Source organism: Martes martes (assembly GCF_963455335.1).
Source record: "Martes martes genome assembly, chromosome: 6".
Taxonomy (NCBI): Eukaryota; Metazoa; Chordata; class Mammalia; order Carnivora; family Mustelidae; genus Martes; species Martes martes.
This window is the reverse complement of record NC_137893.1, coordinates 15,631,807-15,659,458: the sequence shown is the minus strand read 5'-3', so window position 1 is coordinate 15,659,458 and position 27,652 is coordinate 15,631,807. Positions and strand designations below refer to the sequence as shown.

At 46.5% G+C, this 27,652-nt stretch overlaps 1 protein-coding gene across 1 annotated transcript in view; it reads left to right on the top strand.

The window, feature by feature from the left end:
• Positions 1 to 27,652, top strand: part of MTHFD1L (methylenetetrahydrofolate dehydrogenase (NADP+ dependent) 1 like) — a gene marked incomplete at its 5' end in the record, with an annotated part of 183,587 nt that overhangs the window by 59,817 nt on the left and 96,118 nt on the right. Inside the window, 4 exons of the mRNA XM_080805521.1 lie at positions 2,429 to 2,505; positions 7,530 to 7,670; positions 10,741 to 10,809; positions 16,009 to 16,120. Of these exons, the coding sequence (XP_080661647.1) occupies positions 2,429 to 2,505; positions 7,530 to 7,670; positions 10,741 to 10,809; positions 16,009 to 16,120 (399 nt within the window). The remainder of the gene's footprint in view (positions 1 to 2,428; positions 2,506 to 7,529; positions 7,671 to 10,740; positions 10,810 to 16,008; positions 16,121 to 27,652) is intronic.

Here is a 27,652-nt window from a genome sequence, read left to right as displayed (position 1 = left end):
CTCTTTCCCTCTCTGGCAAATACATAAAATCTTTTTAAAAAAAAAGGAAGGCACAATGGCCACCAAACCATTTTGTAGCTCCCAGAGGAGCATGAGTCCCTGCCTCCCCGAGCACCGCCCACCCCAGGTCGGGGGGCTACAGTCTTCTCTTCTCTCCTGTCTCATTGGTTCATCCACCTCCAGGCCATTAGACAGAGGTCCCACAGGCCTCACTCACCCTCAGTGAAGTGACATCAGTTCCTGGTTCCCAGCACAGCCCCCCCAGCCAGCCTTGCAGGGAATCATGACCGTTCTGCCCCCGAAACGAAAACAGTGGCCATGCCCTGACCAAGTGCCTTCACCTACCCAGCACCCCAACTGCTGTTGTTCAGGAAACAGCTCTGCTCACCATGGGTGTTCCTCGCGACCCGGGCAGCACGATAGTGCCCGAGGCCCCCCACAGACTCACACTTGCCTGCACCTCCATCTCCCCTGTGCGAGTCTGCGCTTCCGATCAGAGATTAACGTCTGGTTTGTCTTTGCGTCCCTGGCCAGCTCGCATGGGACCTGGCACAAAACTGGCCCTCAGTGACTCTTCTGGAGTGAACACCTGCGTTACGCAGTCCAGCTTTAGCTCTAACATTGAGAGGCTGGAATGAAGTATCACTTAGGGTTCCTTCCTGGTATCTACCTTGTATGTAGGAATTTAATTTTCCCGTCTCTTCTGTGGCCCTGACACACCCACACGTCTCCCTGCCAAGCATCCGAAGCCCGCCAGGACCCCGTTGAACGCACACGCAGCTTTCCCATGCCCCTGCCTCGAGCGGATCCTGCCAGCCTTTTTTCTTATTTTTTTCTTTTTGGTTTGTTTGTGTTCTCTCTGCCCAGTAACAGCAGCTGAATTTCCAACGCAAACATCATACCCATCTTATGCCAGGTTGCGTATCCCGCACGTCAGAGTGGGAAGTGTTTTTACCATGATGGCGCCATGGGTCTTGGCGATAAGTACTAGCTAGGGGGCATTTTGAAAAGCGTTTCTTGCTCTGTGTAGACTCTGCCTGGAACTTCAAATCATCCAGGCCTGAATGTGTTTGATGTGTGAAGTTTGAAATGTGCACATGAGTGTGTTTGTGTATCTGAGTGTGTGCATGAGTGTGAGGGAGAGAGGGTGTGTTGCATGGAGAGCAGCACCGGCTGAGTCAGGGAACAGTGGGAGGGCAAGGCGGGCAGGCCGGCGGAGGCCTTGGGTGGGAAGGGAAAGCTTGACATTTTTCATCCTAAGATGCTCTCAGTCCCCAAATACAGAATTCTCGTCATCAGTTTTGTCAGGGCCATATAATGCGTTGTCACGGCGGGCAGCTTGTTCTTGGAAGCCACATGAATTATTAGTGAAGCCCGCGTCCCTCTCACTGATTTCCTGCCACTGTCATTCCGGTTTGCACTCAACAGACCTAGTTTTCACAAACAAATGCAAGTCAGTGCCATTCAGACAAATCAGCGAAAGCCATACAAATTGGTGCCTGCTTTAATCAGAGCTGACTTCTTCCCTCCCTCCCCACCTTACTACTTTATTGTATTGGGGTAAAATAATACATATCATGAGATTTTAACCATTTATGAGTGTAAGATCTGTGGTATTAAATACATTCACTAGTCTTCTGGGGGTTATGCCATCCCCACACTCTATACCCGGAACCTGCCATCATCCCCAAGAAAAACTATGTACCCATTGACCAATAACTCCCCATCTCCTCCCAGCCCCCCACAACCACTGTTCCACGTTCTCGCTCTGTGAGTTTGGTAGTTCATGTCAGTGGGATCATACAACGTTAGTTCTCTCTCTCTGGCTGATTTCATGACGCATACTATTCCCATGTCTGGCCGTGTGGTTGTTCGTTCCTTGGTTTGGACTGTGTGATCGTCTGCAGACCACATTTTGTTCATCCATTCACCTGTTGATGGACACTTGGCTCTTCCATCTTTGGGTGTTGGGAAGGATGCCGCAGTGAACGTGAATGCTCGGAGACGTGTGCGAGTCCCTGCTCTGGGTTCTGCTGGTTGTACACCGAGGGCAGTCGTGGCTGCATCCTGTGGTGGTTCAGCGTTGAACGCTTTCAGAACCGAAATTGGCTTCTTCTTGTGACTCGGGTTCAGGGTAAAATGTGACCACTTCGGAAATGGTTTTCCTTCACTACCTAGTCAAACACGGCACCCCGCCTTCACCCCCACCCCGACACACCCTATCATATCACCACCTTCGTCTTGCTACGGCACTTAGTGCCGCCTGATGTTTTCCATCAGCTCTATGTCTGTTCACTGGGATGTCAGGGGCAGCATAGCCAGACCTGCCTCCTGCCCCCCACGGCCTCCTTGGCCCTCACGACAGCTCCAGGTGCACGTGGTAGCCCATCCGTACTTGTGGATTGAAGAAGCTTTATCTCTTTTTCAGTATTGGATACAAATGACCGATTTCTACGAAAAATAACGATTGGGCAGGCCCCCACCGAGAAGGGCTATTCCCGGCAGGTACGTGGCCTTTCCGCGTGGGCGCGGCTCCGTTCTTGCTAGTGATGGTTTGCACCAGCCCTGGAGTGGGTTCTCTGCTTCTCTCCTCTTGGTCGTCCACCTACAGTGGCCAGTGTGTTTCTCCTCATTTCAAGGTGTTGCTCCCATCCCTCAGCAGGACTAGGAGAGGTGCAACAGGCAAAACAGCCCCGGTATTTTCTTACTGTCCTTTTCCTGGGTGGCTTCAGTTGTTCTGGGAAGAACCACTCAGGGTGTCTTTTGAATATAAATTTTTACATATTTTATTGTAAATCCATCAAGTTCATTCTACATCTGCGTAACAACTGAAAAAAAAAATCTCAAACACGTTACTCAAGTTTCATAAACCAAAGCGTAAACACCTTGTTATTTAGTAGCCTGAAACGTTTTGAAGAATAATGTCCTATTACCCAAATGCAGAAACTGCAGAAGGTAAGTTACGATGTTTACTTCCATTTCATGTGGAGACGGATGCTTAGGGAGCATAAAATCACTCTGTGATTTTTCAGTCAGGTACAGCACGCCTCTAGATTTTATTTATTTATTTGATAGAGGGGGTGGGGCACAAGCAGGGGGAGCAGCAGAAGGAGAGAAAGAAGCAGACTCCCTATTGAGCAAGAACCCCAACACAGGGCTCAATCCCAGGACCCTGGGATCATGACCTGAGCCGAAGGCAGATGCTTAACTACGGAGCCACCAGGTGCCGCACGGGGAGAGTGTGATACTCACACCAACGCTAAGGGTAAAGTAGATTGGAAAGAGATGCCACAGGCAAAAATGTCCTGACCGGTCACGCAGGAGGGAGCCCCGGGCTGGCCTCGGGTTTCTCACCGATCGCACCAGCGGCCAGTGGCCCTGGGAAATGGATCCCGACTTCTGAAGGAAAAGGAGTTCACATCCTAGAATCCTCGAGGAGAAGGAGGGCTGCAGCAGCCGTCAGGCCCGCTGAGCAGAGGAGGCAGGGGCCGCAGCTGGGCCGGGTCGGACCCGGCAGGGCTTGCTGTCCGTGTCAGCGGTCACGGATGTGACATGCAGAAACATGAAAGAAGAGATCGTTTTGACGTCATAAAAAGTTAAGATCTTGAACAGGAAAAGCTGACATGTACAAAAACATCAAAAGACCAGTAACAGAGCAGGAGGGAATGTTTGCATTAGCTGTAACGAAGGAGTCAGGCACCAGACGTAAGAAGAGCTCCCTCATGGTGATCCTGGCACGCTGCTCTCAGTGCGGCCTTCACGGCTCCCCTTTACAACCCAGACTGCCTGGGGGCGCTTGGGGGGCTCGGTCAGTTAGGTGGCTGCCTTCAGCTGGGGTCATGATCTCAGGGTCCCGGATGGAGCCCTGCATGGGGCCCCACTCAGCGGGGTGTCTGCTTCTCCCTGTCCCCCTGACCCTCCCCCTGTTCATGTGCTCTCACTAATAAATGAAATCCTAAAAAAGAAACTGGGGCTGCCTCTCCCACAACTCCCTCTTTCCTTTGCCTGCACTCTTTATCTTGCATGTTTCTGCCTCCCCCTCCTCAAACGTTTTAGAAGGGGCAGGAGTTCCTGTCTTCTCTCTTCCTGCTGTACTGTCAGAGCAGCGAACTTCGTTATAGAGCAGTAGAAGGTGTTCGGTAATTGCTAAATAGAATAGGAGCAGTTTGCAAACACAAATAAAATGCCAACAAGTGGTCACGAAACTGCAAGTTAGAACAATGAGGTGCTATTTACCTGTGAGCTTATAAAAGCACATAAATCAGTACTGAATGTTACTGAGAGTAAGAAGACGTAGAGGCGTTTATACAGTGTTCATTGGAGTTTAAATTAGTAAAGTTTCTTGGATGATAGTTGTTTGTACTAAAATTTGAAATGACCCAAGAATTCTAGGTTGAGGACATAGAAAAAATAAAGGAATTTCTGCTCCTGTGCAAAAAACAAACAAACAAACAAACAAAACCCAAAAACCCCCAATGTATAAGGGTATTAATTGCAGCCTTCCTTGGAACGGTGAAATTTGAAACAGTCTAAACATCCGTCAGGAGGGGCAGTTACATACCCCTGGTGCATTGTTCTGTGCCACAGATATGGCAGGTGAAAATATTACAGTGCCTGTAGGGGAAGTGACAAGTAGAGGCCTCGTCCCTATTTGGGAAATGGAAAGATTTTTAAAAAATGACACATGAAAAAAATTTGAAGTACTATTAAGGTTCTATTCAGAAAAAGCCAGCGTACATGCTCATGTGTGTATATAAACACAGAATGGAAGCTGGAGAGATGTACACCAACTTTTGGCATGAGTTCCTTCTGAAGAGAGGGGCAGGAATGAGGAGTGATTCGTAAGTAACCCTTTCCTGTTTCTCCGAGTATTTTTGTATTGTCACCAGGTCCTGGAGAGATGGGAGGTCAGTAATGGCTGAGATTTGAATGCCTGTCCCATGCCTCGTAATCCTTACACAAGGTCCATCTAGTTTTGTAAGTCTGGTTTACAAATGGGAAAGGCTGGCGTGTTATCTTCAGTTACTTACCCAAGGTTCTATCTTGAATTGCTTTATGCCTACATTTATTTTTAAATAAAAAGATTATATTTAAGAGCTTTAACTATTTTTTTAACCCTAAGACTCTATTGATATACATCTTTTTAAAGATATACTTATTTGAGAGAGAGAGAAAGGGGGAAGGAGAGGAGCAGAGAGAGAGGGAGGCTTCCCGCTGGGGCTAGAGTCTGACGTGGGGCTCGACCTCATGACCCAAGATGATGACCTGAGCCGAATTCAGGAGTTGAACGCTCAGCCAACTGAACCACCCAGGCGCCCCTGACATATTTTTATGTTAGTAAAGGTAGCGCTATATCTTTTTTTTAAAAAGATTTTATTAATTATTTGACAGACAGAGATCCCAAGTAGGCAGAGAGGCAGGCAGAGAGAGAGAGGGGGAAGCAGGCTCCCTACTGAGCAGAGAGCCCGATGTGGGACTCGATCCCAGGACCCTGAGATCATGACCTGGCCGAAGGCAGTGGCTTAACCCACTGAGCCACCCAGGCGCCCCACACTATATCATTTTTAACGGCTATATAATACTCCTCTTTCAGATATACTGTAACCAATGGGCACTCAGGGTATTTGTTATGTTGGACTCATAAGCTGCAGGAACATTACACACATATTTGTGTAGATTGTCTGACGATATCCTCAGGACACATTCCCTGATCTGTAAGTGGAGAGTCAAAGAAGATGATTCCCAGTGTTGATATACATTCCCATATTACCTTCCAGAAAAGCCATGTTGATCACATTCATCCAACATCGTATATTGTCCTTCATGTAAATTTGTGAAAAACAGTAACAATCTCTGTATATGATTCCGAAATACTTTATTTGCAAAACAAAAATGACCAGCCTGATCATAAGTACATCGTTGTTAGTAAAATTAATGTGATATTGATTTATTTTTTTTTAAAGATTTTATTTATTTATTTGTCAGAGCATAAGCAGGCAGAGGGAGAAGCAGGCTCCCTGCTGAGCAAGGAGCCCAGTGCGGGACTCGATCCAGCACCCTGAGCCAAAGGCAGACGCTTACCACACTGAGCCACTGAGGCATCCCAATAAGTGATATTTAAATTGACCAATTTGTTTTTTGATGTTTTTCAAGGTAGAAAATTTTGAAGTTATAATGACTACTAATGTAGAGCATATATGTGTATTATAAATACTACTTACTTACATAGTTAATATTTTAAGAGTATCTCTAGTCTCATGTTTTGCATAGAAAGCCTCCGAATTTTCAGGCATTTTTAATATGCACTGTTTATAAGGGAAAGTAGTGTAGAGAATTCTAACTATCACATAATGACAAGTCACTGGTGTTTGGAATGGATTATATTGAAAATGTAATAATTGAGCATAGTTGTATTTGACTTCCGGGTAATATTTTTTTCACTACATCAGTAGCTAATGAAATCTCAACATGGAAGCTGCCAGAAAGCTCCTTATTTCCTTCATTTCCTTTCTTGTCGCTGACGGAAATGGACAATAAAATGTCTTATCAGGTCACCCCACCAGGGCACAGCCCTTTTCTCTCTGTGTAAGCTTGCATTTGGCTGCCTCACGGGCTCCTCGGGAAGAAGAGAATACAGGCAGAGCCTGATGAAGTGATTTTGTCCAGTGGCTGAATTAGGAGGAGGAGGAAGGCAGGTTCCTTGTTTCTCTTTTAGTTCCTGTTGGACCCTCTACAGCCTGCAGCGAGAGCCATCAGAGGGACTAGGAAGGCCCAGGCGTATGTCATAGAAAGTAGCTGCTGTCCAGCATTCATTGCCGGGCGCTTCAAGATCTGATGGGGCCGAGCCCCCACGGACAGCTGAAATTTGATTCTGTGTCACCTTTGACTTGGGGGACTGCACATGATGGGGTGTCCCCACTGCTGTGTGAAGCTCTCACTCTGGGAAACCGGCCTCAGCACCGTCTCTCACTGTCTGCTCCTCATCTCTTTGCTGGACGGACAAATGCCACCCCCTAGACACCCCGACGACAACAGTGCAGGCGGCCAGCAGCTATTTATTTAGGGGCTGTGCGCTGAGTGCCCGCTGTTTCACGCCCCGTCCTCCATGCTGGGGACGTGGGAGTAAGCCTTCCCAAAGTTCTAGCCTTCAGGGCCCCACTTTCGGTCATGAAGAGACATGCATCAGACAGACAGTCCCATTAGCCATTAATCATAAGTCTGAGACATGCTACAAAAGCCAACCACCTAGTGCCATGGCGGGGGTCACCGTGGCCCGGCCAGGCGGCGTCCTGCTCAGCAGAACAAAATCCAGGAAGAGCGTGGCCCCTGGTAGAGAACCCGCCCCAGAGGACACCAGGCACAAGACCGTGCATGTTTCCAGCACTCCAGACACTCGAGGATGTGAGGTCCACGCACTGAAGCTAGACCCCCGGGCCTTCGGGAACTTAATCGCCGAAGTACGGCTCCTGGTGCAAATGGCCATCCAGGTGGCACCACCGCTGACCAGTCCTTCTGCCTTTGCTTTTTAGGCGCAGTTTGACATCGCAGTGGCCAGCGAGATCATGGCCGTGCTGGCCTTGACCGACAGCCTGGCGGACATGAAGGAGCGGCTGGGAAGAATGGTGGTGGCCAGTGACAAAAGTGGGCAGCCTGTGACAGCGGAAGATTTGGTGAGTGCGTCCATCCCAGGAGCTCTAGAGAGCTCGCCATGTCCCTGGCCCGTGTTCAGGAGAATGGAGGTCATCTTCTTACCAGCGTGTGTCACAGACATCCCAGACCTTGTCTACACTCACGTTTTCCCCTCACAAGCCTGTTTGTCTTACAGCGTCTATGATGTGTGTCCCTGGCTGCAACCACAGCACGTGACGTGTATTTTCTAAGCGTTTCAGGACTCTTGGCAGCCCCGATCTCTGCTCTCTGCCCCAGGCAGGGCGACCTCCTGGTAGCTCATGGCTTTTTCATAAAGGCCGATAATGCCTGCTTCCGATGGAGGAAAATCGCCTTTCAAGATTTTATCTATTTATTTGACAGAGATCACGAGTAGGCAGAGGGGCAGGCAGAGAGAGAGGGGGATGCAGGCTCCCCGCTGAGCAGAGAGCCCGATGTGGGGCTCGATCTCAGGACCCTGAGATCATGACCCGAGCCGAAGGCAGAGGCTTAACCCACTGAGCCACCCAGGTGCCCCCGCCTTTCAAAAGAATAAGAAGAAAGTGACTCCACCTTCATGAAAGGGAGCACAGAGTGCAGATTGGCCCTGGCTTATTTAATTCTGTGCTTTCTTTATATTTGGGTATGACACCCAGATCCCCTTAAATCCTTCTTAGCATCTAGCTCCCCTTCGAGTGCAACAGTGCTTCCCATTAGCTTTCTGGGTACCCTGGCGCGTCACTGCCCCTTGTAGCGCTCATTCTAACTTGGCACGCCCATCGGTTTCCCTCTTCATAATCACCATCTTTGCTGTTACCTTAAACCCCGTTGGTATAGCTGTTTCACGTGCTTGAGTGCAGATGGGATGGAGGCATCGGGAAAGCCATCGAGCACCCTAAATTTCAGCTAACTTTCCCACATATGGGTCACATACCATGATGGCAGCTCAAATGCATGCTGATGGTTGGAAAGGGAAAAGACAAATCAGTGTTTTAATTCTGAGGGCTTAGGCTGTAATTGGACCCGTTTGCCAGAGTGTCTTGATCACTTTTTGGCTGCTTTTGAAAAGACGAATCTGATTGACTCGTCTCGTAGGTCTTGTGTACTAAATTAAATATTTTTGTTAGCAGCCCCTAGGATGCTTTGTATAAAGCTTAATGAGAAAACCCAAATCCAGGTTGCTGCTAAAGATACTGTTTTTTATAAACCACGAACATGGTGACATGTCTACGTAAACTAACGTATTACGGTTTCTGTATCAATGTATTTCCCTGTATCCTCTTAATCTTGGGTATCAGTAAATATGCATCCAAAATAATTTGAAACTTAATCTGCAACATGATTTCCCTACATTTATTTTCACATGTGTATGACAAAAACCTTAGCTCTGAAAACAAACCCCAAGTTTACTCTCTTTAGTCATCTTTTTATTCTCTTTTTTACAAAAAGCACCTACGCCTAACTTCTTCCAATTATGTTTCCTACCAGCTAGAACTATCAATAGCTGGTCTTTCATGGAAAATTAAAGGAAGATTTTAAGAGCTCCCGTCTTTTCATTTCACTCCTTTATACTTTTTTATGTACTCTGATTTGGCCTAAAGGACTTAGGTCTTGCCACGAGAATTTGAGTAGATGGCTTGTTAATGTTTCTCATAAGGTGATCGACTCCTGGCACCCTCTGGAAGAATGTGTCCAAACTCTCTCCCTCTGGACACGGGGCATGGAACAGATGCTGAGTTCACAGTGACCATGACAGCCCCAGAGCTGCTCTCTCTGCATGGGCTTGAGGATAGTCAGTGTGTTGGAGCAACAAAAGATAAGAGATGTCTCGGGAAAATCAGCAGGTGTGTGCTACCTGAGACGATCGAACCGAAATGTCTACCTTCCTTCTGCCTCTAGTTTCTTGCTTATACCAGGAAGTGTAAGCAAACACAGCATCCAGAAAGCTCAGCAGACTGCTGTTTTTCTGTCTCTTCTGTGTAAAGAAAAGAACTAATTTCTTTGAGCCCTTCCTGGCCAGTGACTCTCAAAGTAAAACATCTTAATATTGCTTGTAATAGGTTGGTGGCATTTTGTATAACATCTATCTTGTACAGTAAAGCAGAAAATAATCTGGAGTTTCCTGTGAACCTTAAACCCTCAAGATTCTGCCCCCTGATGTGTTGAGATCTGTGACGTGCCACGTTTATCTTCCCAAGGCGATGTTCCCACGGTGTTCACACACATTGCTGCCTTACGGCGCGGTGTTTCCAAGGCACTTGGCCGGCGTCTGTAGAAAAGGTGAAAGGGCTTTGTTCTGTTGGTTTTGTTTCTCTGCAGCTTCCCTGTGGCCTTCTTTGGCCCGCTTGTCCAGCAGTTCTCAGATCTCTTTCCTGTTTCTTCCTTCTCCCGTCTGTCTTTTCCAGAAATGGGGAACAGGGACGCGGCGGGAGCCCCACCCAGAGCTCTTCAGGCTTGGGAGGAGGCAGCTGTGTTTTATGCGCGGGGGGCGTCAGCTCCGTTCCAGCCATTCGGGCAGCATGAGAAATAGAAAATGAGAAGCTTTTCCAATGTAGCCGTCTTCTGAGGGCCTTCTAGATTGTGGGGTGAGGCACTGGGAAACCAGTGGCTTCTTTGTCGCTTTTAGAAACATGGGTGCTTTTAGACACTTTTTAGACACTTCCCCTTATCCCTCTCCATTTCCCACTCAGTCAACAGCCTGATTTTCATACGTTATCAGATTTCTTCAAGCAATGGTATAATCTCTGATAATGAAAAAATAATGTGCATAATGGCCAGAAGACGCCGGAAGGCAGACCGAAAGATCTGCTTTAGGGCAAGCCTCGTAAACCCCATCAAGGAAGGTTTTTTCAAAAAAGGCGAGGACTGCCACTTGCCCATCGCTTCACGTCTCGGAATGGTTGACGTCCACTCTGGTGGGGGCGAGAAGGGTCCAGCCAGCCACGCTGTGTCCCCTGCGGCTCGGACGGGAGCGCCGCCCTTGGGAAGGCCCACCTACGAGGCCGGCTGCCCGGAAATGGCCACGAGAGTCACCTTGGCACGGATGACCTTTCGTCAACAGTCTAAAGCAGGTTTCTTTTTTCTGTCCTTTAGGGAGTCACAGGTGCCTTGACGGTTTTGATGAAAGATGCGATAAAACCGAATCTGATGCAGACCCTGGAGGTGAGTGACTTTCTCACTACGGAAACTGTTGGCAGAGTTTGCGTTTATCAGATCAGGTGTGCGTCCCCACACGACGCGAGCGTTTCCAGCCCATGTGAGCCCCCGGGGAGCATCCGAGTAAGTCCCGGGTCATCCAAAAAATGTTAAAAGTGTACGTAAGGATTCTTTTCCTTGGGTAACGCAGTAGAAACGTTAAAAACTCTGTATCGAATACATCGGTGAGTTATGTGCCATGTTTATGGGGTGTTTTTTCTGTTTTGCCTCTTTTGGACTTAGCTTCTCATCATCATGAGGTTTAGGGTTCTTTGGTTTGTTTTTCCCAAGCAAAATCAGAGCACATGCTGAGAAAGGTTTCCCAGAAAACATGCTGACGCCGCCTTTCATAAGATTTACCCTGCTCCTGCCCAGGGGGCGAGGAGGTTGGAGGAAGGCAAGCAGAGTCTCCATCCGTGCATTCACTGAGCCGAGAGAAAGCTCAGTTTGGGTGCAACCTCCGCCATGTACTGGCCGTGGCCTCGGCCAAGTGTTTACTGATCTCAGGCTCTGTTTTCCCAGGTAAAATGGTGATGGTAATGGAGCAGGGTTATCGTGAAGATTCACTATTCACTGAGCCCATCATGTGGGCAGGCCTTGCAGGAGGAGCTTAGGACAGCAAGTCCCACTCTCTTGGAGCTTGTCCTTTAGTGGGGGGGGGGGGGGGGGCGGGCGGACGATAGAGAAATGAGTCCATACGTAGCATGTCAGCCGATGGCAAGGACTGAATTAGAGAAACAGGAGGAGGGCGCCTGGGGGGCTCAGTGGGTTGGGCCTCTGCCTTCGGCTCGGGTCATGGTCCCAGCGTCCTGGGATCGAGCCCCGTGTTGGGCTCCCTGCTTGGCAGGAAGCCTGCCTCTCCCTCTCCCACTCCCCCTGCTTGTGTTCTCTCTCTCACTGTGTCTGTCTCTGTCAAATAAATAAGTAAAATCTTAAAAAAAAAAAAAAAAGAAAGAAAGAAAGAAAAACAGGAAGGAATAAAAGAGCAGAGAGCGAGGTGGGTGGCGCCTGATGACCAGCGATGTGAACGGACCAGGACACGGGGCGGAGGGTGACGTGGCGCAAAGGCCTGTGGGCAGGGATGAGCTCTCCGGTCAGGAGGGCTCCAACAGAGCAAGAATCCAGACTCGAGGCAACATCACAGAAGTGGGGGCACCAGCCAGAGCTGGAAAGTCTGAGGTGAGGGTGCGGTGCTGAGCCGGGGAGGGGAGAGCGCAAGCACCTTCGCACGGGGCCTCTCCCTCCCTCGGGTGAGCGCCTTCCTCTCTCCCGGCACTCCAGTGGCGTGCAAGCATGCTCTGATAGAGGCCGTCTTAAAGCAAGACAGTCCCCAAAACCGGCCAGGACCCGGTGTGCCCACACAGCTCCTGCTCCATTCTCTGCTCTGTCACAGTCCGACATTGATGTCTGTGGCCGGGGTCTCCACCTTGTCCCCTGGCTCTCCTCAGTAACTTCAGCCAGACCTGAGCTTCCCCCTCTCCTGGATGCTCCTGTCAAGGTCACCTGTCCCTCTGTGCTACCAGTTCTTCCTTTTTCTGTCCTTCTCTGTGTGGTCTCTTCACAAGGTCTGACCCGGCTGATGTTTCTTCCTTCTGGAGCACTTGGTTCTTCTGGCTTCGGGGACACCTCGTGGCTCTGGGCCTCCCACTGTCTTCCCTCCCCCTCCCCCTCCCTGTCTCTTCTGCTGGCCTGGCCTTGACCCGGCTTCTAAATGTGAGAGGGTCTGAGCCCCCACTCCTACAGCTGTACTTCCCTCCCACCCCATCAGCCATGGGCTGACCCCCGAACTCTTTTTTTCTTTAGAGATTTTATTTATTTGGCAGAGCACAAGCATGGAAAGCGGCAGAGGCAGAGGGAGGAGCAGGCTCCCCGCCGAGCAGGGAGCCTGATGTGGGGCTCTATCCCAGGACCCTTGGATCATGACGTGAGCCGAAGGCAGGCGTTTAACCCGTGGAGCCAGCCAGGTGCCCCATGACCCCCCAACTCTTATTCTGACTCTCCTGACCTCAGAATTTCAGAGTTGTGGGTGTATTTGCTGAGAGCCATTGCATATCAAACTTGGTTATAAAATAGGGTCTTTGATTTCAAACCCAGTCAGCGGTTCCGGCCAAAATCCTAGGAGTCGTCCCAGAGCCTGGTTCCTTCTCCCCCGCCCGTCTCGACATCCCTGCAGGGCCTCCCTCCCTGACATGTCTCTGACCCATCCACTTCTCTCGCCGCCCCGGCCTCCAGCGTGCCCTCCCGCCCTGCCACCGTGGCTGCTGTTAACACTCTTTCCTCCAGCCCTCTGCTCAGCTGTCCGGGAGCTGGGAAACTGAATCGCTCCTGTTGGCCTCCTGCTTAGAGCTCTTGGGTGGTTTGTCCTGGTCCTCGTTCGGGCTGGAAACCCTGCAGGACCTGGCCCTTCCCTGCCTCTTCCCTCATTCTCTCTCTTCCTGCCTGGGACATTCCTCCCGATTTCACTGATTTCACGTGTCTGTCTCCTTCTTGTCCATTAGGACTTGTGTCCTTTAGATATCAGCACCCTGGAGATGCCTTCCCGGGCCCCAGTTCAACACAGCCCCCAGTCACTGTGTCCTGTCACTGTCTTGTCATTCTGGCATGGCACGGAGTGTCATCCAAAAGTTCCCTACTTCCTTGTCCAGGATGGGAGCAGGACCCATCCCACCCGGCTCACCACCAGATCACGGCTCTGAGAAGCCGCCTTGCACATATTAGGTGCTCAGCAAACATTTGTCGAATAATTAATCAATACCTATTAGTTTTACTACATGGCTTATTACCGTGCGGGGGGCTGCCGGGAGACTGGTAGTTCTCAGTTCTGGCTGCACGCTAGACTCTCCTGGAAAGATTTTTTTTTTTTAAGATTGTATTTATTTATTTTAGAGAGCACACGTAGGAGTGCAAACAGCCGGGGAGGAGCACAGGGAGAGGGAGAGAGAACCTCCAGCGGACTCCTCCCTCAGCGCAGAGCCTGACCCGGGGCTCGATCTCAGGACCCTGACATCATGATCTGAGCTGAAACCTAGAGTTGGCCGCTCAGTCCACTGAGCCAACCAGACACCCTGTCATAATTTTTTAACTAAGGACTGAACTCTGTGTACTGTATCATAGCCATAAATATTGGCTGAGCATATGAGCCTGTGTGTCTCTGTGTAGGAGCGTCTAACGCAGAGTGCTTATCTCCAAGAGTGCTTATCTCGGGGCGTGGTTGTCTTGGGAAGAGCGAAGGGTTTGTAGCGATTCAGCCCACCCTGTCGCCCGTTCGCCGCCGGAGACCAGTGTTTGGTGAAGGCTGCAGTGTGAGACCCAGGGTCGGAGCCTGGGACCTTGCCCTCCCAACACTGTACCCGGGCCCCGCGGGCGTGTCACAGGCAGCCACAGTCCAGACTGCAAGGGGAAGAGGTGATGGGCACTTGAAGATCCTCTAAGCAGTGTTTTCTTCAGAGCAGTTGAAGGGTTTATCCGGGCAGAAGTGGAAAGCTAAAGATAGGCACAGGGGTCTAGACGCTAGACACACCCATCAAACTATCCCTTGGCCCCTACGTTTGGATTTTCTGTTGCCAACTTTATTTCCCCGGACGTTCGTGTGACCTCATCAGGACCCTGTCATCGTCCCTCCTGGGGACTCTGGAATAAAAGTAAAGAGAGAACTCACAGAATGGCTTTGATAAACTCTTTCTTATTCTCAAAGAAGATTTTTCTCTCACTGCCTTTCTTCGAGCTTTTGTTCAGCTCTCTCGTCTTTGAAATATATTCAGCTTAGCAGCCCATCGTGGTTCATGGGAATTTTCCGTCACTCGCTGCCTCCCCCCGTCAGTCAGAGGGCAGCGTCTGTTTTCACAGGTGCAGCCAAGGCCTCACAGACACAGACCCCAGCAGCCCCGGCTGGGCTCGGGCTCAAACCCCAGCATTGCAATGCATGGGGATTAATGCCTTCAGACAGGGCTACAGTCTGTTCTCACTGATAAAGGAGAACTATAGAAAGGGCATTTAAAATGCAGTAGTGACAGATTTTCTTTAAGAATTAAATCTCAAAGTTTTGATAATTCCTTTCTATCAGAGTCAGTTTGGGTTGTTGTTGTTGATTTTTGCCTTTTTTAGTAAGAATTACTCTAGCATTTTACCAAGAGTGAAAATTTGCTTTGTTTTTATTGTCTCAATACTGACCAGATTTTTAACATGTAAGCCAGTTAAACAATGAGAAAGGCTTAAAACAGAATTTGTAAAAATCAGAAGAACAAAGTTTATTATTGTAGATATAAAAACGGGCTATAATGAACGTAAACCTAATGTGGTTGTCCTGCCGTACTACACGGTTCATTAATTGTATTGATTTTTATTTGCTTTCTTTAGATTTTTCTTGAAGTGATTGATTTCTCAATGCAGCAAAAAATGCATTTCAATAAGCCTCTTAGACCATCGGGTTTAATTCTATTCTTTTAAAAAATATATATGGGGCATCTGGTTGGCTCAGTGTGTTAAAGCCTCTGCCTTCCTCCTCTCTCTCTGCCTGCCTCTCTGCCTACTTTCGATCTCTGTCTGTCAAATAAATAAATAAAATCTTAAAAAAAAATAAAAATAAATGAAAATCAAAATAAAAAATATACTTAATTTGGGGCACCTGGGTGGCTCAGTTGGTTAAGCGTCTGCCTTCAGCTCAGGTCATGATCTCAGGGTCCTGGGATTGAACCCCACATCGGGCTCCCTACTCAGTGGTGAGTCTGCTTCTCCCTCTCCCTCTGCCTGCTGCTCCCTGTTTATGCTCTTTCTCTCTGTGTCGAAAAAATAAATAAAATCTTCTAATATATTAATATATATATAATTCAAAATACTATGAAGTGAGTTAAATAGTTTACTTAATAGTTAGTGAGGCAGCTAATTAGTGCTTTACCAAAACAATCGTAGGAAATAATCAATCCTTATAGGTTTTTCTCCCTAGTTTGGCATTTAACGTGGAATGACACTGTTGTAGAATATACCAGGAATTTGGTCCTTTGAGAGAGTCAGGGTGTTTCTTTTTCTTCGAGAGGATTTGCACACTGAATATGCAGTATTAATAAAAACAGAACAGGTTCAGTGAGTCTTTCAATACGAAGACTCGCCATCTTGGTTCATCCCTCCCTTTGTCTCTGAGGGTTTTGATTTGTCCTTGAATTTCTGTAGGGAACACCTGTATTTGTGCACGCTGGCCCCTTTGCTAACATCGCCCATGGCAACTCTTCAGTGTTGGCTGATAAAATCGCCCTGAAACTGGTTGGTCAAGAAGGATTTGTAGGTAAGTCATTTCTGTTAAATTTAGTTGTCGTAGAATATGGAAGGAATCTAAACGTCGATGAGTGAACAAGAGTGCCATGCATTCTGATTTGAAATACATTTTTTTAGACCCACCTTTCATAGATGGTCTCAATATTGGAAAAGCCCTATGGTCTCGTCTATCCTAGTGAAGTGATGTGTTCAAACCATACATTCTGATGTCAGATACTCATGGGTTTGAATCCGAGCTCTGACACTTGCTGCTAGAATGATTTTGGACACATTTGAATGACCTCTGAGCCTCAGTCTTCCCATCTATATTGGTGATGACAGTATTGTATCCAACCTTGTAGAGTGATTGTGAAAACCAAATGAGAATATTTATTGACTGAGCCAGTATTTAAAATTGAGAAACTACTACGCACAAGGCATACTACTCAGAGCTGGAAATAACCCCATGAGGAAAACAGACCTAGCCCCGTCTTCGTGGAGCAGACTGCCTAATGCTGTACATAACTAACAGAAGTGCTCGTTAACTATTAGCTGTTATTAGCAGTAGAAATCAGTTTGCTCTTCCTCAAATCAGAGTATGTTTTCGTGTCGAATGGAGGGGACATTCCCAACTGTTGGACTTGGAAATTTTAATTGATAGGACTTGCGACTTTGTGCTGCGGTCACGGTGTACTTCGTGGTGCCTTCTTCTTTTCGGTTTTCAGTGGACATTTCCGGTCAGGGAGAGGGGGCAGCTGCCAGCATTTGTTCTGTCAGTGCTAGCTCCCATCCCACCCCCGAGGGCAACAAAGGACAAGCAAATAGCAGGGACTCTTGGAATAACAGCATCATTTGACATCAGACCGCACTGGCAGACGTTCACGTGCCACGGGTAATTTCCGCTCGCCATTCGTGCCTGTGATCCTCAAGTCTAGCTTTCACACTAACTATCAGCCTTATATCAAACTCGAAGTGAGTTGTTTTACTAGAAAGGAGTCTACCAAGCTTCTAAAGAACTTAGCACTGCACTTTATGCTCAGCCATTCTAAAGTTCGTTCAGGGTTATGGAGACCGTTTTTTTGTTTTGTTTTGTTTTGTTTTATGGAGACCATTTTTAAGAATTTCCTATGGACATGCAGGCAGGACCCAGTGGGAATTTATGTAATTCATTCCTCAAGGTCTGTATCGTATAGGTCTTGTGTACTTGGCCGTCTGGTACCGAGTCCACTCTGAGAGTGGCTGGACGTGCCGCGGAAATGGATTTGCTCAATTGATCACAGCATAATTGTGGGGCTAATGCACCGGGAGTCTGGGAAGGGCAGGCCCTGAAAAGTTGGGTGCTTATGTGAAGTGGGGGTTCTCATGCATCAAATAAAAAATAAAAGAGCTTCTAGAAGAAAGCACTCTGTTTTGTGCTGACAGAGCTCTCTGCTCCTATACAAATCCTTACTTTGTCCATATGTATTTACAGAGTACGTGTTATTGTGGCAAAGCGTCGTTAAAGATATAAGCTGATGGCGCACGCAAAACATGTGACCTTGGGATATCCATTAGCCTCTCAGGGAGTGTCTCTTGTGGACTTTTTCAGGTGAAAAAGGAGAAATGAGGAATTGCATGTGACCGTGAGATAGAAGCTGTGGGATCATGACCCGAACTGGGAGTGCGACCGGGGGCAAGTTACTCAGCTTCTCTAGGGTTCAGTTTCCTCTCTTCATAACTGCAGCATTTTAATGAGTAGTTTCAAGTGAGACATTGCTGTGTGAACCATGGTGAACCAGTCAAATGGCAGTGATTTTGCTAATGATTTCTATGCCCTCCTCTAGTCTGAGAGGCTGTAGGTTGGGGGAGAGTTCAGTGACAGAAATCTGTCCACTGCCAGATGGCTTAGAGAGTTGGCTCTAGAGTCAGAGTAACGGGCTCCACTCCTTTCAAGCTGTGTAACGTTAGGTAACTTCTTAGCCTCGGTTTCCTTATCTGTAGAATGGGGCTTTAAACAGGGCTTTAAACATTCGTAGGTTTAAAAAGAGGTTTGAATGAGACTGCTTGTTAAGACCTGACACATGTTGAGGCTCGGTGACAGTTCTCAGCCACTCCTCGTCATTACTCTCCCCATCGCTGATCCATGATTAATAAAGGTTAAATTTCTGCTTTTCCATTTAGAGTTTGGGGGTAGATTTTTGGGGGGGGGGTGTTTTTGTTTTTGTTTAGTTTATGATAGTGATTTTATTTTTAACTGTGGTAGAATACGTCTAACGAAATTGACGGTTTTAACCATTTTTAAGCGCACCATTCAGGAGTCAGATACTTTAGCATTACTGTGCAACCGTCGCTGCCATCCATCTCCGAGACTCTCTTCATCTTGCAAAACTGAAACACTGCACCCATTAGACAATAATTCCCCAGTCCCTCAGCCCCTGGCAACCAGCCTTCTACTTCCTGTCTCTGAGTCTGGACTGTTGCCCTCATATGACTGGCTTATTTCACTTAGCATAATATCCTCAGAGTTCACCCATAGTGGGTCATCTGTTCAGATTTCCATGCTTTTCAAGCCGAAGCATGCTCCAGTTTATGTATGCCTTGTTCTGTTTATCCACTCGTCTGTCTGCGAACACGCGGGTTGCTTTCACCTGCCGGCTCTGGTGAATAATGCTGCTGTGAATGTGGTACGCAAATAACTTATTTTATGTTAGTTTTAATGCATAAAGATCACGCTTCATTTTGCATAACTGTGTGATAGCAGTGACTTGCAAAATACATATAGACTCAAGATCTATAGTGTTAAACTCTCACGAAGGTGGTACCCTAATGCCATGGCTGCATTGGAATGTGGGAAGGAAAGCCAAGGTCCTGAACTGTGGGAGCTGGGCACGGTCAGGAGACAGTGCTCCTACCCACCCCTTGTCTGGTCAAGCTTGATCTGTGGGCTGCGTTGGATGAAGTTTTAATTAATGTGTGGTTTCTCTTAAGAATTTTTTTTACATTCGTCTAATCACTTTCAATCATAAGAATAGTCTCGTTCTGGGGCGCCTGGGTGGCTTGGTTGGTTAAGCATCTGCCTTTGGCTCAGGTCATGATCCCAGGGTCCTGGAATCGAGTCCCACATCAGGCTTCTTGCCCAGTGGGGAGACTGCTTCCCCCTCTCCCTCTGCTTCTCCCTTTACTTGTTTACTTTCTCACTCTGTGTCAAGTAAATAAAAATCTTAAAAAAAAAAAAAAAAGAATAGTCTCATTCTAATAAAAAATGTGGATGCAGTCTTATATAAAAATAACTCCAAATTTCATTCCAATTTAAGTCTCTCCCATCTTGGGCCTGCATTTGGCTAATAAGGGGAAGGGAACGGTGGTGTCTTCTCTGTCCCCCATCACTGTGCACTTGGTCTGCCTCTGGCCCCTCTAGGGTTAAAGCTTTCACATCTGATGGTTACCCATTCAGCCTCTTCCAACAGAGACCCACACTGCTGGCAGAAACCCTTTGGGCGGTATGAGACCGTCCTGCTGCTCATCTAGTACCTGATCTCCAGACACCACAGACCTTTAACCTGTGACCTTACCGTTGGCAGGGGTGCAGTTACAACTCTCACCTGAGTTTCTGTCCCACTGCAGGAGCTGTTTCTCCTCAGCCTGTAAACATCTATGCATCCCCAAGCCACCACTGTGTCCCTGCCTTAGAGGAGCCTCCAGCTGTGCATGTAAAGCCTCCCTCGCTAGCTCCATATCCTTTCCACTGGGATGTGGGCAGTGGGCTTCTGCACACTGAGAACTTTCTCTGAAGAAATCCTTTCCTGGTTTCTAACTTGATCAACCTGTTGAAAATTCAAGGTAGCTATTGGGCTAAAAGGTACAGAATCTATTTTCAAAAAATGTTTTTGCAAATGCTACTAGGTGTGGCTTCCTCCTTGAACATGAGAGCAATTGATACTGTTTGGGGGGCTTCAGACAAAAGTGAAACTAAAAGAGCCCCATTTTAACATTCTCCCACAGAAGTTAAATGCAGTAGATAGAGGTTTTTCTGAAGCCTGTAAGACAATTTATGTCCTTAGAAAAGTCATTGTTTATAGAAGTGTATACCTCTTAAGACATAAAAAGCCCAAATCCAAAAGAAGATTGATAATTTGGGTTACGTTAGAAAATAAATTCTGTGTGATAAAAGATACAGGATTTAAAAAAACAAGTGACAGAGTAGGAGAAATCTTTGCAGAGATAATAGACAAGTGACTAACATTTGAAATATATACAAACCACCAAGGATTATGGATTGATTTTTTTTTAAGACAAGTAATCCAATAGAAAAATGGGCAAAGGATTTGAAAGGGTAAAAGAAAAAGAACACTCTGACAGAATTTCTGGGTCAAACTGAAAATGAGCAAACGATCTAGCAACTTCAGTTCTTTGTCATACCTTGGAAAAGAAATAACTGAAGATTTATTTAAGTCCTTTGAAATAATTTCTTCAGTGCACATGTATTGAGCTTCTGCTGTTATGTCAAGTAATAACATGGTGAGAGCTGGGAATCAGAGATACACGACATGTTTCTTAGCTCTAGTAATTTATAATGTGGTGTGGGAGATAAGCCCATAAACAGAACCTCAGTGGTAAGTGCAATGCATTTATGAGATGAAGTATATTGACCAACGAAGAACCTTAAGAGATGATGGGCATCTCTTAGAATTTTCTCCATACTATGTTATGTGAGGAAGGAATTATTTTATCTACTCTGTAATAATTATTCCAAAATAATGGAATCAGTATTCCATTTAGACTAAAAATAGAGTGAAATTTATTTCATTACAATTGAGCCTTGAACGGTTTGGTGGTTGGGGCACTGACCCATCCTGTGCAGTTGAAAATCCCCATAGAACTTTTGACTTCCTCACAACTTAACTACTAACAGCCCATTAATGGGTCAGAGCCCAATCAATGACATAAAGAGTCAGTTAACACATATTTTGTATGTTGTATATATTATATACCATATATATTATATATTGTATATATTATATACCATATTGTATATATTATATACCATAACCTTAAGATAAAGTAAGTGCCTGGGTGGCTCAGTGGGTTAAGGCCTCTGCCTTCAGCTCGGGTCTTGATCCCAGGATCCTGGGATCGAACCCCATGTCGGGCTCTCTGCTCGGCGGAGAGCCTGCTTCCCCCTCTCTCTCTGTGCCTGCCTCTCTGCCTACTTGTGATCTCTGTCTGTCAAATAAATGAATAAAATCTTTAAAAAAAAAAAGTAAGCTAGGTAAAAGAAAATAGTATTTTTATTTTTTTAAAGATTTGTTTCTTTATCGGGGGAGGGGTGGGGAGAGAGAGAGACCCTCAAGCAGGCTCCCCACTGAGCACAGAGCCCAACGTGGGGCTTTATCCCAGGACCCTGAGATCATGACCTGAGCCAAAACCAAAAAAAGTCAACCACTGAACCTACTGAGCCACCCAGGCACCCCAGAAGATAATAGTATTAAGAAAATCATAAGGGAAAGAAAATACATTTACAGTATTATAATATATTTATCAAAAAGAGAATCTGGGGCACCTGGGTGGCTCAGTTTGCTAAGCCTCTGCCTTCAGTTCAGGTCATGATCTCAGGGTCCTGGGATCGAGCCCCGCGTCAGGCCCCCTGCTCAGCGGGAAGCCTGCTTCTCCCTCTCCTCCCCACCTGTGCGCGCGCGCGCTCTCTCTCTCTCTCTCTCTCTTTGTCTCTTTGTCAAATAAATGAGTAAGTCTTTAAACATATAATATATATAATTTATATATAGAAAGAAGATGTGTATATACGTGGACCCATCCAGTTCATACCCATGTTGATCCGTCAGCTGAAATTACACAAACTTGTCAGACTAGACCAAAATAGTCCTTGAGAATCTGGGGGGACATGCTCTGGCCCCCGTGATAGCTGTTTCTGTTCCTCCTTTAGCCAACAGTTCTCGAGGGAGTCCACTTAACCTCCATTCACTGCTGTAAAAGCAAACATTTCTTTGGCTTCAAATCCTCATCATGTGTTATTTTTTAAAAAGTAAGAAGAAAGGAAAGGAAGACAACATTGGGTTTCTGGGCTTTAATAAATTTTCTCATTTTTAAACTATTTGTAAGGAGTTCAGACTTACACAGGATCCTTGGGTTTTTTTTCAATTTGCTTTCTGTTTTCTTACTTTGGTTTTGATTCCCATTTTGAATGAATACCTCTCCTTCAGTCTGGAATTCAGCACACACTGGTCCATGTTGACACTCGGAGTTCCCCACTGGTGGCTGACCAGCCAGTCCTCCCATAATTAAATACAGAATTGGATATGGACATACACGGTTGGTTGGTTGTTTTAACAAGAGAAGGACTCCACGGCTCTCATTAGATTTTTCAAAGGGGTCCCTGATCCCAAAAATGATGAAGGCCCAGGGTCTTCTCATGGCCTAAGGGATGCCGTGTGGCAGTTCACCAGACTTCCTTTATAGTGACCTGTGTGAAGCGTTGGGGGCTTCTGATGTTCCACTTACATTTGACACTTCGCGTCCCCTTCCAGAGTGCTGGTCAAGACGTCACCTGAATTGACCGTGAGTCGTCTCCTTGCCAATCGTAGAGAACACCGCAGACCCGCCCTGGGTCATCCCCCGGCTGCCTGGGAACCGACCCATGAGCAGACCAGTGCCCTGCAGTTCAGTCCTGCACTGAGCTTCACCCTGACCGTTTCCAGATTCGGATTTCGAGATCAGAACAAATAACCGTGGTCATTCAGAGACAAACTGAGAAGGATTGGGGGGACACAAAGTCTCGTTAATATTTTCATTGCAAACGCTGCCGATCTCTGAGCGGTTCCAGGGCTGCAGACCTGTGCTCTGTCCTCTGCAGTCTCACGAAGCCTGAAACGGTTTGAGGGGCGGGGGGGGGGGGGGGTTAGCCTCGTTCTACAGATGACGGCTGAAGCCTGGAGAGCTTACAACACGCGTCGTCTGTCACCCAGCCAGCGCGTGACAGAGGATACAACATCAGGGCCCCCTCTTGCCAAAACCCGTGCAGACCGTCAGTTGGCTGCTCTGCCCACGCTGATCTTCTCATTTCTCTTTAGCTGGTTCCCGTCCACTCCCATGGAAAAACACCAAGTTTCAGATGACCAGTCCACAGGGGATGGCCACACTTTACAATCGTACCGATATGGTTATACTGTGCCGATCTGTATAACATATCTATAACATATCTATAACATATCTATATGTATAACATATCTATAACATATCTATAACATATGCCAACGGCGGTGGGATGCTTTTGGGTTTTCATTCTTTTTTCATTTTTTTTTTAATTTTAATTCCAGTATACAGGTTTTTTCTCCTTCTCCTCCTCATCCTTCTGCCCCTCCTTCTTTTTTTCTCCTTGCTACTTTAAGAGATGTTTCTCCCTAACACAGCACAAATTAAAAGTTACCGTATTGAGTCACAACACCTTACTGCTCCCTTACTTCTCCGCTGTCCTTTTGCAAACCGTTTAAATCTCACTCCTTGAGCTTCAGGAAACCCTCCTGGCATCCTCACCCAGTCACCGGCTTGTTGTCCGCTTCCATTTTTATTGTCATCAAATTTTAAATGTCCTTTCATTTTGGTAGAAGAGAACCAGACCAAACTAAACATTCCTATAATTTCACCTACCCTTTAAAAAAAAATCTGACGTCAAGTGGTCTCCCAGCTTTCTAAGCTGGAATTCTTCCAGACCTCACTCTGTTTACATTATTTAGAAACACAGATCTCAGCCTCGGCTCTGTTTTTGTTAGAATGCTTCCAATTTCTTTTTCTCCAGTGATTGTATTCATAATTAAATCAAGGACATGAAGTACAGAGATGCTGACCTTCGGGGAAACTACTCATCACCAGCAGTGTTCTTTAAGCCTGGTATTCAGAAGCCCAGTGAGAGAAGGTGGTTTTCACTGTCCCGGGAGTTCTGATGTCTCTAACATTGCTTGAGACCTAATCGCGTCTGCCCTTACTCTCAGGGCTGGTCTCTATTCCCCCTCAGCTTTCCCTGCTCGTGCTTCCGCGTAGAGTCAACCTTCCTTCTTTCATCAGCTCGTCGTCTGTCCTTAAAAAAAAATAAGTGGGGAAAAAAGGTGAAATATACTGAGCACACAGTATCTAGGAAACTATGCAGATTAATACAATAAATGCCTGTATTCCCATCACTCGCTCGTTGTGCTAAAATCCTAACATTGCTATGCATGCTTTAGTTTTTTTTTTTTTTTAAAGATTTTATTTATTTATTTGACAGACAGAGACCACAAGTAGGCAGAGAGGCAGGCCGAGGGAGGTAGGGAAGCAGGCTCCCCGCCGAGCAGAGAGCCCAATGCAGGACCTGATCCCAGGACCCCGGGATCACGACCTGAGCCAAAGGCAGAGCCTTTAACCCACTGAGCCACCCAGGCGCCCCTGTATTTTTATTTAAAAAAAAAACATCAGACACAGAGTTGAGGTCCCTGTGAATCCCTCCCTGATCTCATTCCCTTTTCTGCTTCTCTAGAGGAAGCCACTATCCCAGTTTAGGGATTACCATTTCCAGGCATGGTTTATACATTTATTCCGTAAGTAGGTCTCCACAAAAGATCTACAACAGAGATTTCTGGACCTTCTCTGTTCAGTCATGTCTCACCAATGGTTTCCTAAGGCATATGAGGCCAACAGAAATCCCTAAGATGCCAGTTTATTAAGTGGTTAGGTCCGAACAACTTCATGGATATTTATGTCTTGACACCTTAGTAGCTGTCTGGAAAAAAGAATGCATATAAATGGAAAGGAAAGCTATTATTTCATTTTTAAATAGCCACCATAACTTATTAATGAGATGTGTGTCACTGGGCACTGAACAATTTTTTGGTCCTTGGGATTGGCCGGTGCTTCGAAGATCATCGCCTGTTCCCCACTGGCTTTCACAGCGTTCTTGCTCTTACTGTAGCAACCACCAAAAATGTGGCTTCACAAATATATGATGTCCTCGAAAGGACTGCAGGGCGATGAAATGGAAACCATGAACTACCTCGGAGTGGTCGAACCTGCAGGCTCGACAGATGTCAAGTGTTACCAAGCTTCCCTCCAAACTTGAAAACACCCCATAGCTCACACTGTAGGTTCAGTACAGTGGCTCAGGACGGCTCAGCACATCCATCTGGGAACCATAGATATGCAGCATGTCTCGATAGCATTTTATGTGTTTTAAAATTGTATGCATTAATAAATCTTACTGTCTGTATTGTGCTCCAAGAGGGACCAGCAAACTTCTTCTTAGGCGTCATGAGTCACAGCATCTCTGTACAGATACTCAGACACAAAAGCAGTCACTGGGAAACCCGAAAACACAGGAAGGAGGCCGTGTTCCAATAGATTGATTTGAATTTCACCTCATTTTCATATGCTTGTGAACTATTGTTCCTCTTTTTTCTTTCAAACATTAAAAAATATAAAAAAAAAAATTATAGAGAGTAAAGACGTTGCAGGCCACCCAGAAGCAGAAGGCAGGCTATTTCTGTTTGACCGGACATTTTCACGTTTATCTGAGTAGCTGTGACCAAAGAATCCGTAGAGAAGCCTCCCTTAGCATGAGCATAACCACATGCATTTGTGCGCTCTTCCTTCAGGGGCCCTGAGAGTCCCTTCTGGTGTTCTGTTGCAGGTAATGCTACCAGGAACATTCTAGTTGGTCTCGCTGACAAGACGAGCACAAGTCTCTATGCAGAAGCCTTCAAGGGTCTGTTCCCAGGAGTGAGGTGTTAGGGGTTATGTTCGGATAATGAACACTTGGCCGTTTTGTGTTACAAGTATCTTCTCCCGTGCACGCCTTGTCTTTTGAATGTGTTCATTGTACCATCTCCTTTTCCATCCTTTCCCCTCGTGACTTCTGCTTTTGGAACGACATTCTATATTGGCTTATAAAATGTGGCCTCTTAACATGTAGGCCTTTAATTATCTCAAAATTGCTGTTTAGGGTGGCCCTTTTCCCGAAGTCCTACCACTTGTAAAATTTTTTCCTCCTCAGTGATTTTTTTTTTTTTTTTGAGGTGGCTGTGAGCCCCAGGCCCCCAAAATCAAAACAAAACAAAAATAGGCCAGGGAGGTTCAGGAGATGTAAATCCGTCAGGAGCTCAGCTCCCCTCCTCCCATGCCCTGTTCAAGGCCGCCGCAAGTGGTGGGGCCTGCGCCTGGACCTGCTTCCTAATCCACCCACTTTGGTGGGACGAGGGTCTCCCTCCTACTTTGCCTCCCCAGGGAAGAGCAGCGGAACAGATGGCTTCTGAGCCAGAGCCCAGGGCTTTCTGCAAGAAGGGGATCCACACATCATCTCCCCCCGGACTAGCCCGCCCCCTGAGATGCTGGACGTGCCTGGGCAGTGGTACCTGGTTTTTGGAGAAGTGAAAAGCTGTCCTCCTGCCTGCTCTGGTCCTGTGTTGTCCAGTTCCGAACATTTGTCATAAACGGTCCCGTGGACCTCTGAGAAGAAAGGGCTTAATTTTATGGCCTGTTTACCTGTCTGACAAGACACTTGGAATAAAATTATCTTAACTTTTGCAATACTTTCAGTTTATCTATTTGATTTTTATTTGTATTGCTGATACGGTCTCCAAATGTAAATCAGTCCAGAAGTGTTTTTGAGTTAAGGAATAGAGAACCTTCACTGTTAAAGAGGCCAGAAGCTTCAGGTGTTTATGTTCTAGCTCGGCAGAAAAAGGAGTGCATAAGAATACCAATTTTCTAGAACTAATTTGCAGAAGAAGAACACAAAACATTTATCCCCTTTCTTGTAGTAAAGCAATTGAAGAGTTTTTCATTAGAAGCCTAGTTTCTGTTTGTTTTTCTCCGTGGTGCATTTGGGATAGTAAATTATGAGGCACCATGGCCCCCCCGACCCTGTTTCTCTGCCTCTCCACGAAGTCCCCACCCTCCCAAATTTTGTGTATGGACGATCAGACTTTTAAGTTATTGCCGCCAGCTTACATAAGTTTTGTATGTATCAACACTCTCATTAAAATTTTTTTGAAACTTTGGGCACCTGGGTGGCTCGGTTGGTTGAACAACTGCTCAGGTCAGGATCCCGGAGTCTGGGGATCGAGTCCCGCATCGGGCTCCCGCGGGGAGTCTGCTTCTCCCTCTGACCTTCTCCCCTCTCATGCTCTCTCTCTCTGTCTCTCTCTCAAATAAATAGATAAAATCTTTTAAAAAAAAATTTTTTTTTGAAACTTAGAAACAGGATTTGTTAATTAACGATCACCAGATACGACAACCTGATCTTTCAGAGTTTTGGTGGAATTAAGTTAGACTAATATTCAATTACACTAATATTTTTTGGTTCCTGTTTTGGCCGGGAACAGTTTTTAGGTCATTTTCTGCTACGGACGTGAAAATCAAGATAATGGAGATGATTTTCCACAGAGCAGCCGCATAGATTAGATTGCTGGCTCCAGCTGCCTGGGTTGGTTGGTTGGTTGGTTTGGTTTTATTGAAGTGTAGTTAACATACAGCGTTCTGTTAGCTTCAGGCGTACAATATAGTGATTAAACAATTTTATACGTTGCCCAGTGCGCCTCACAAT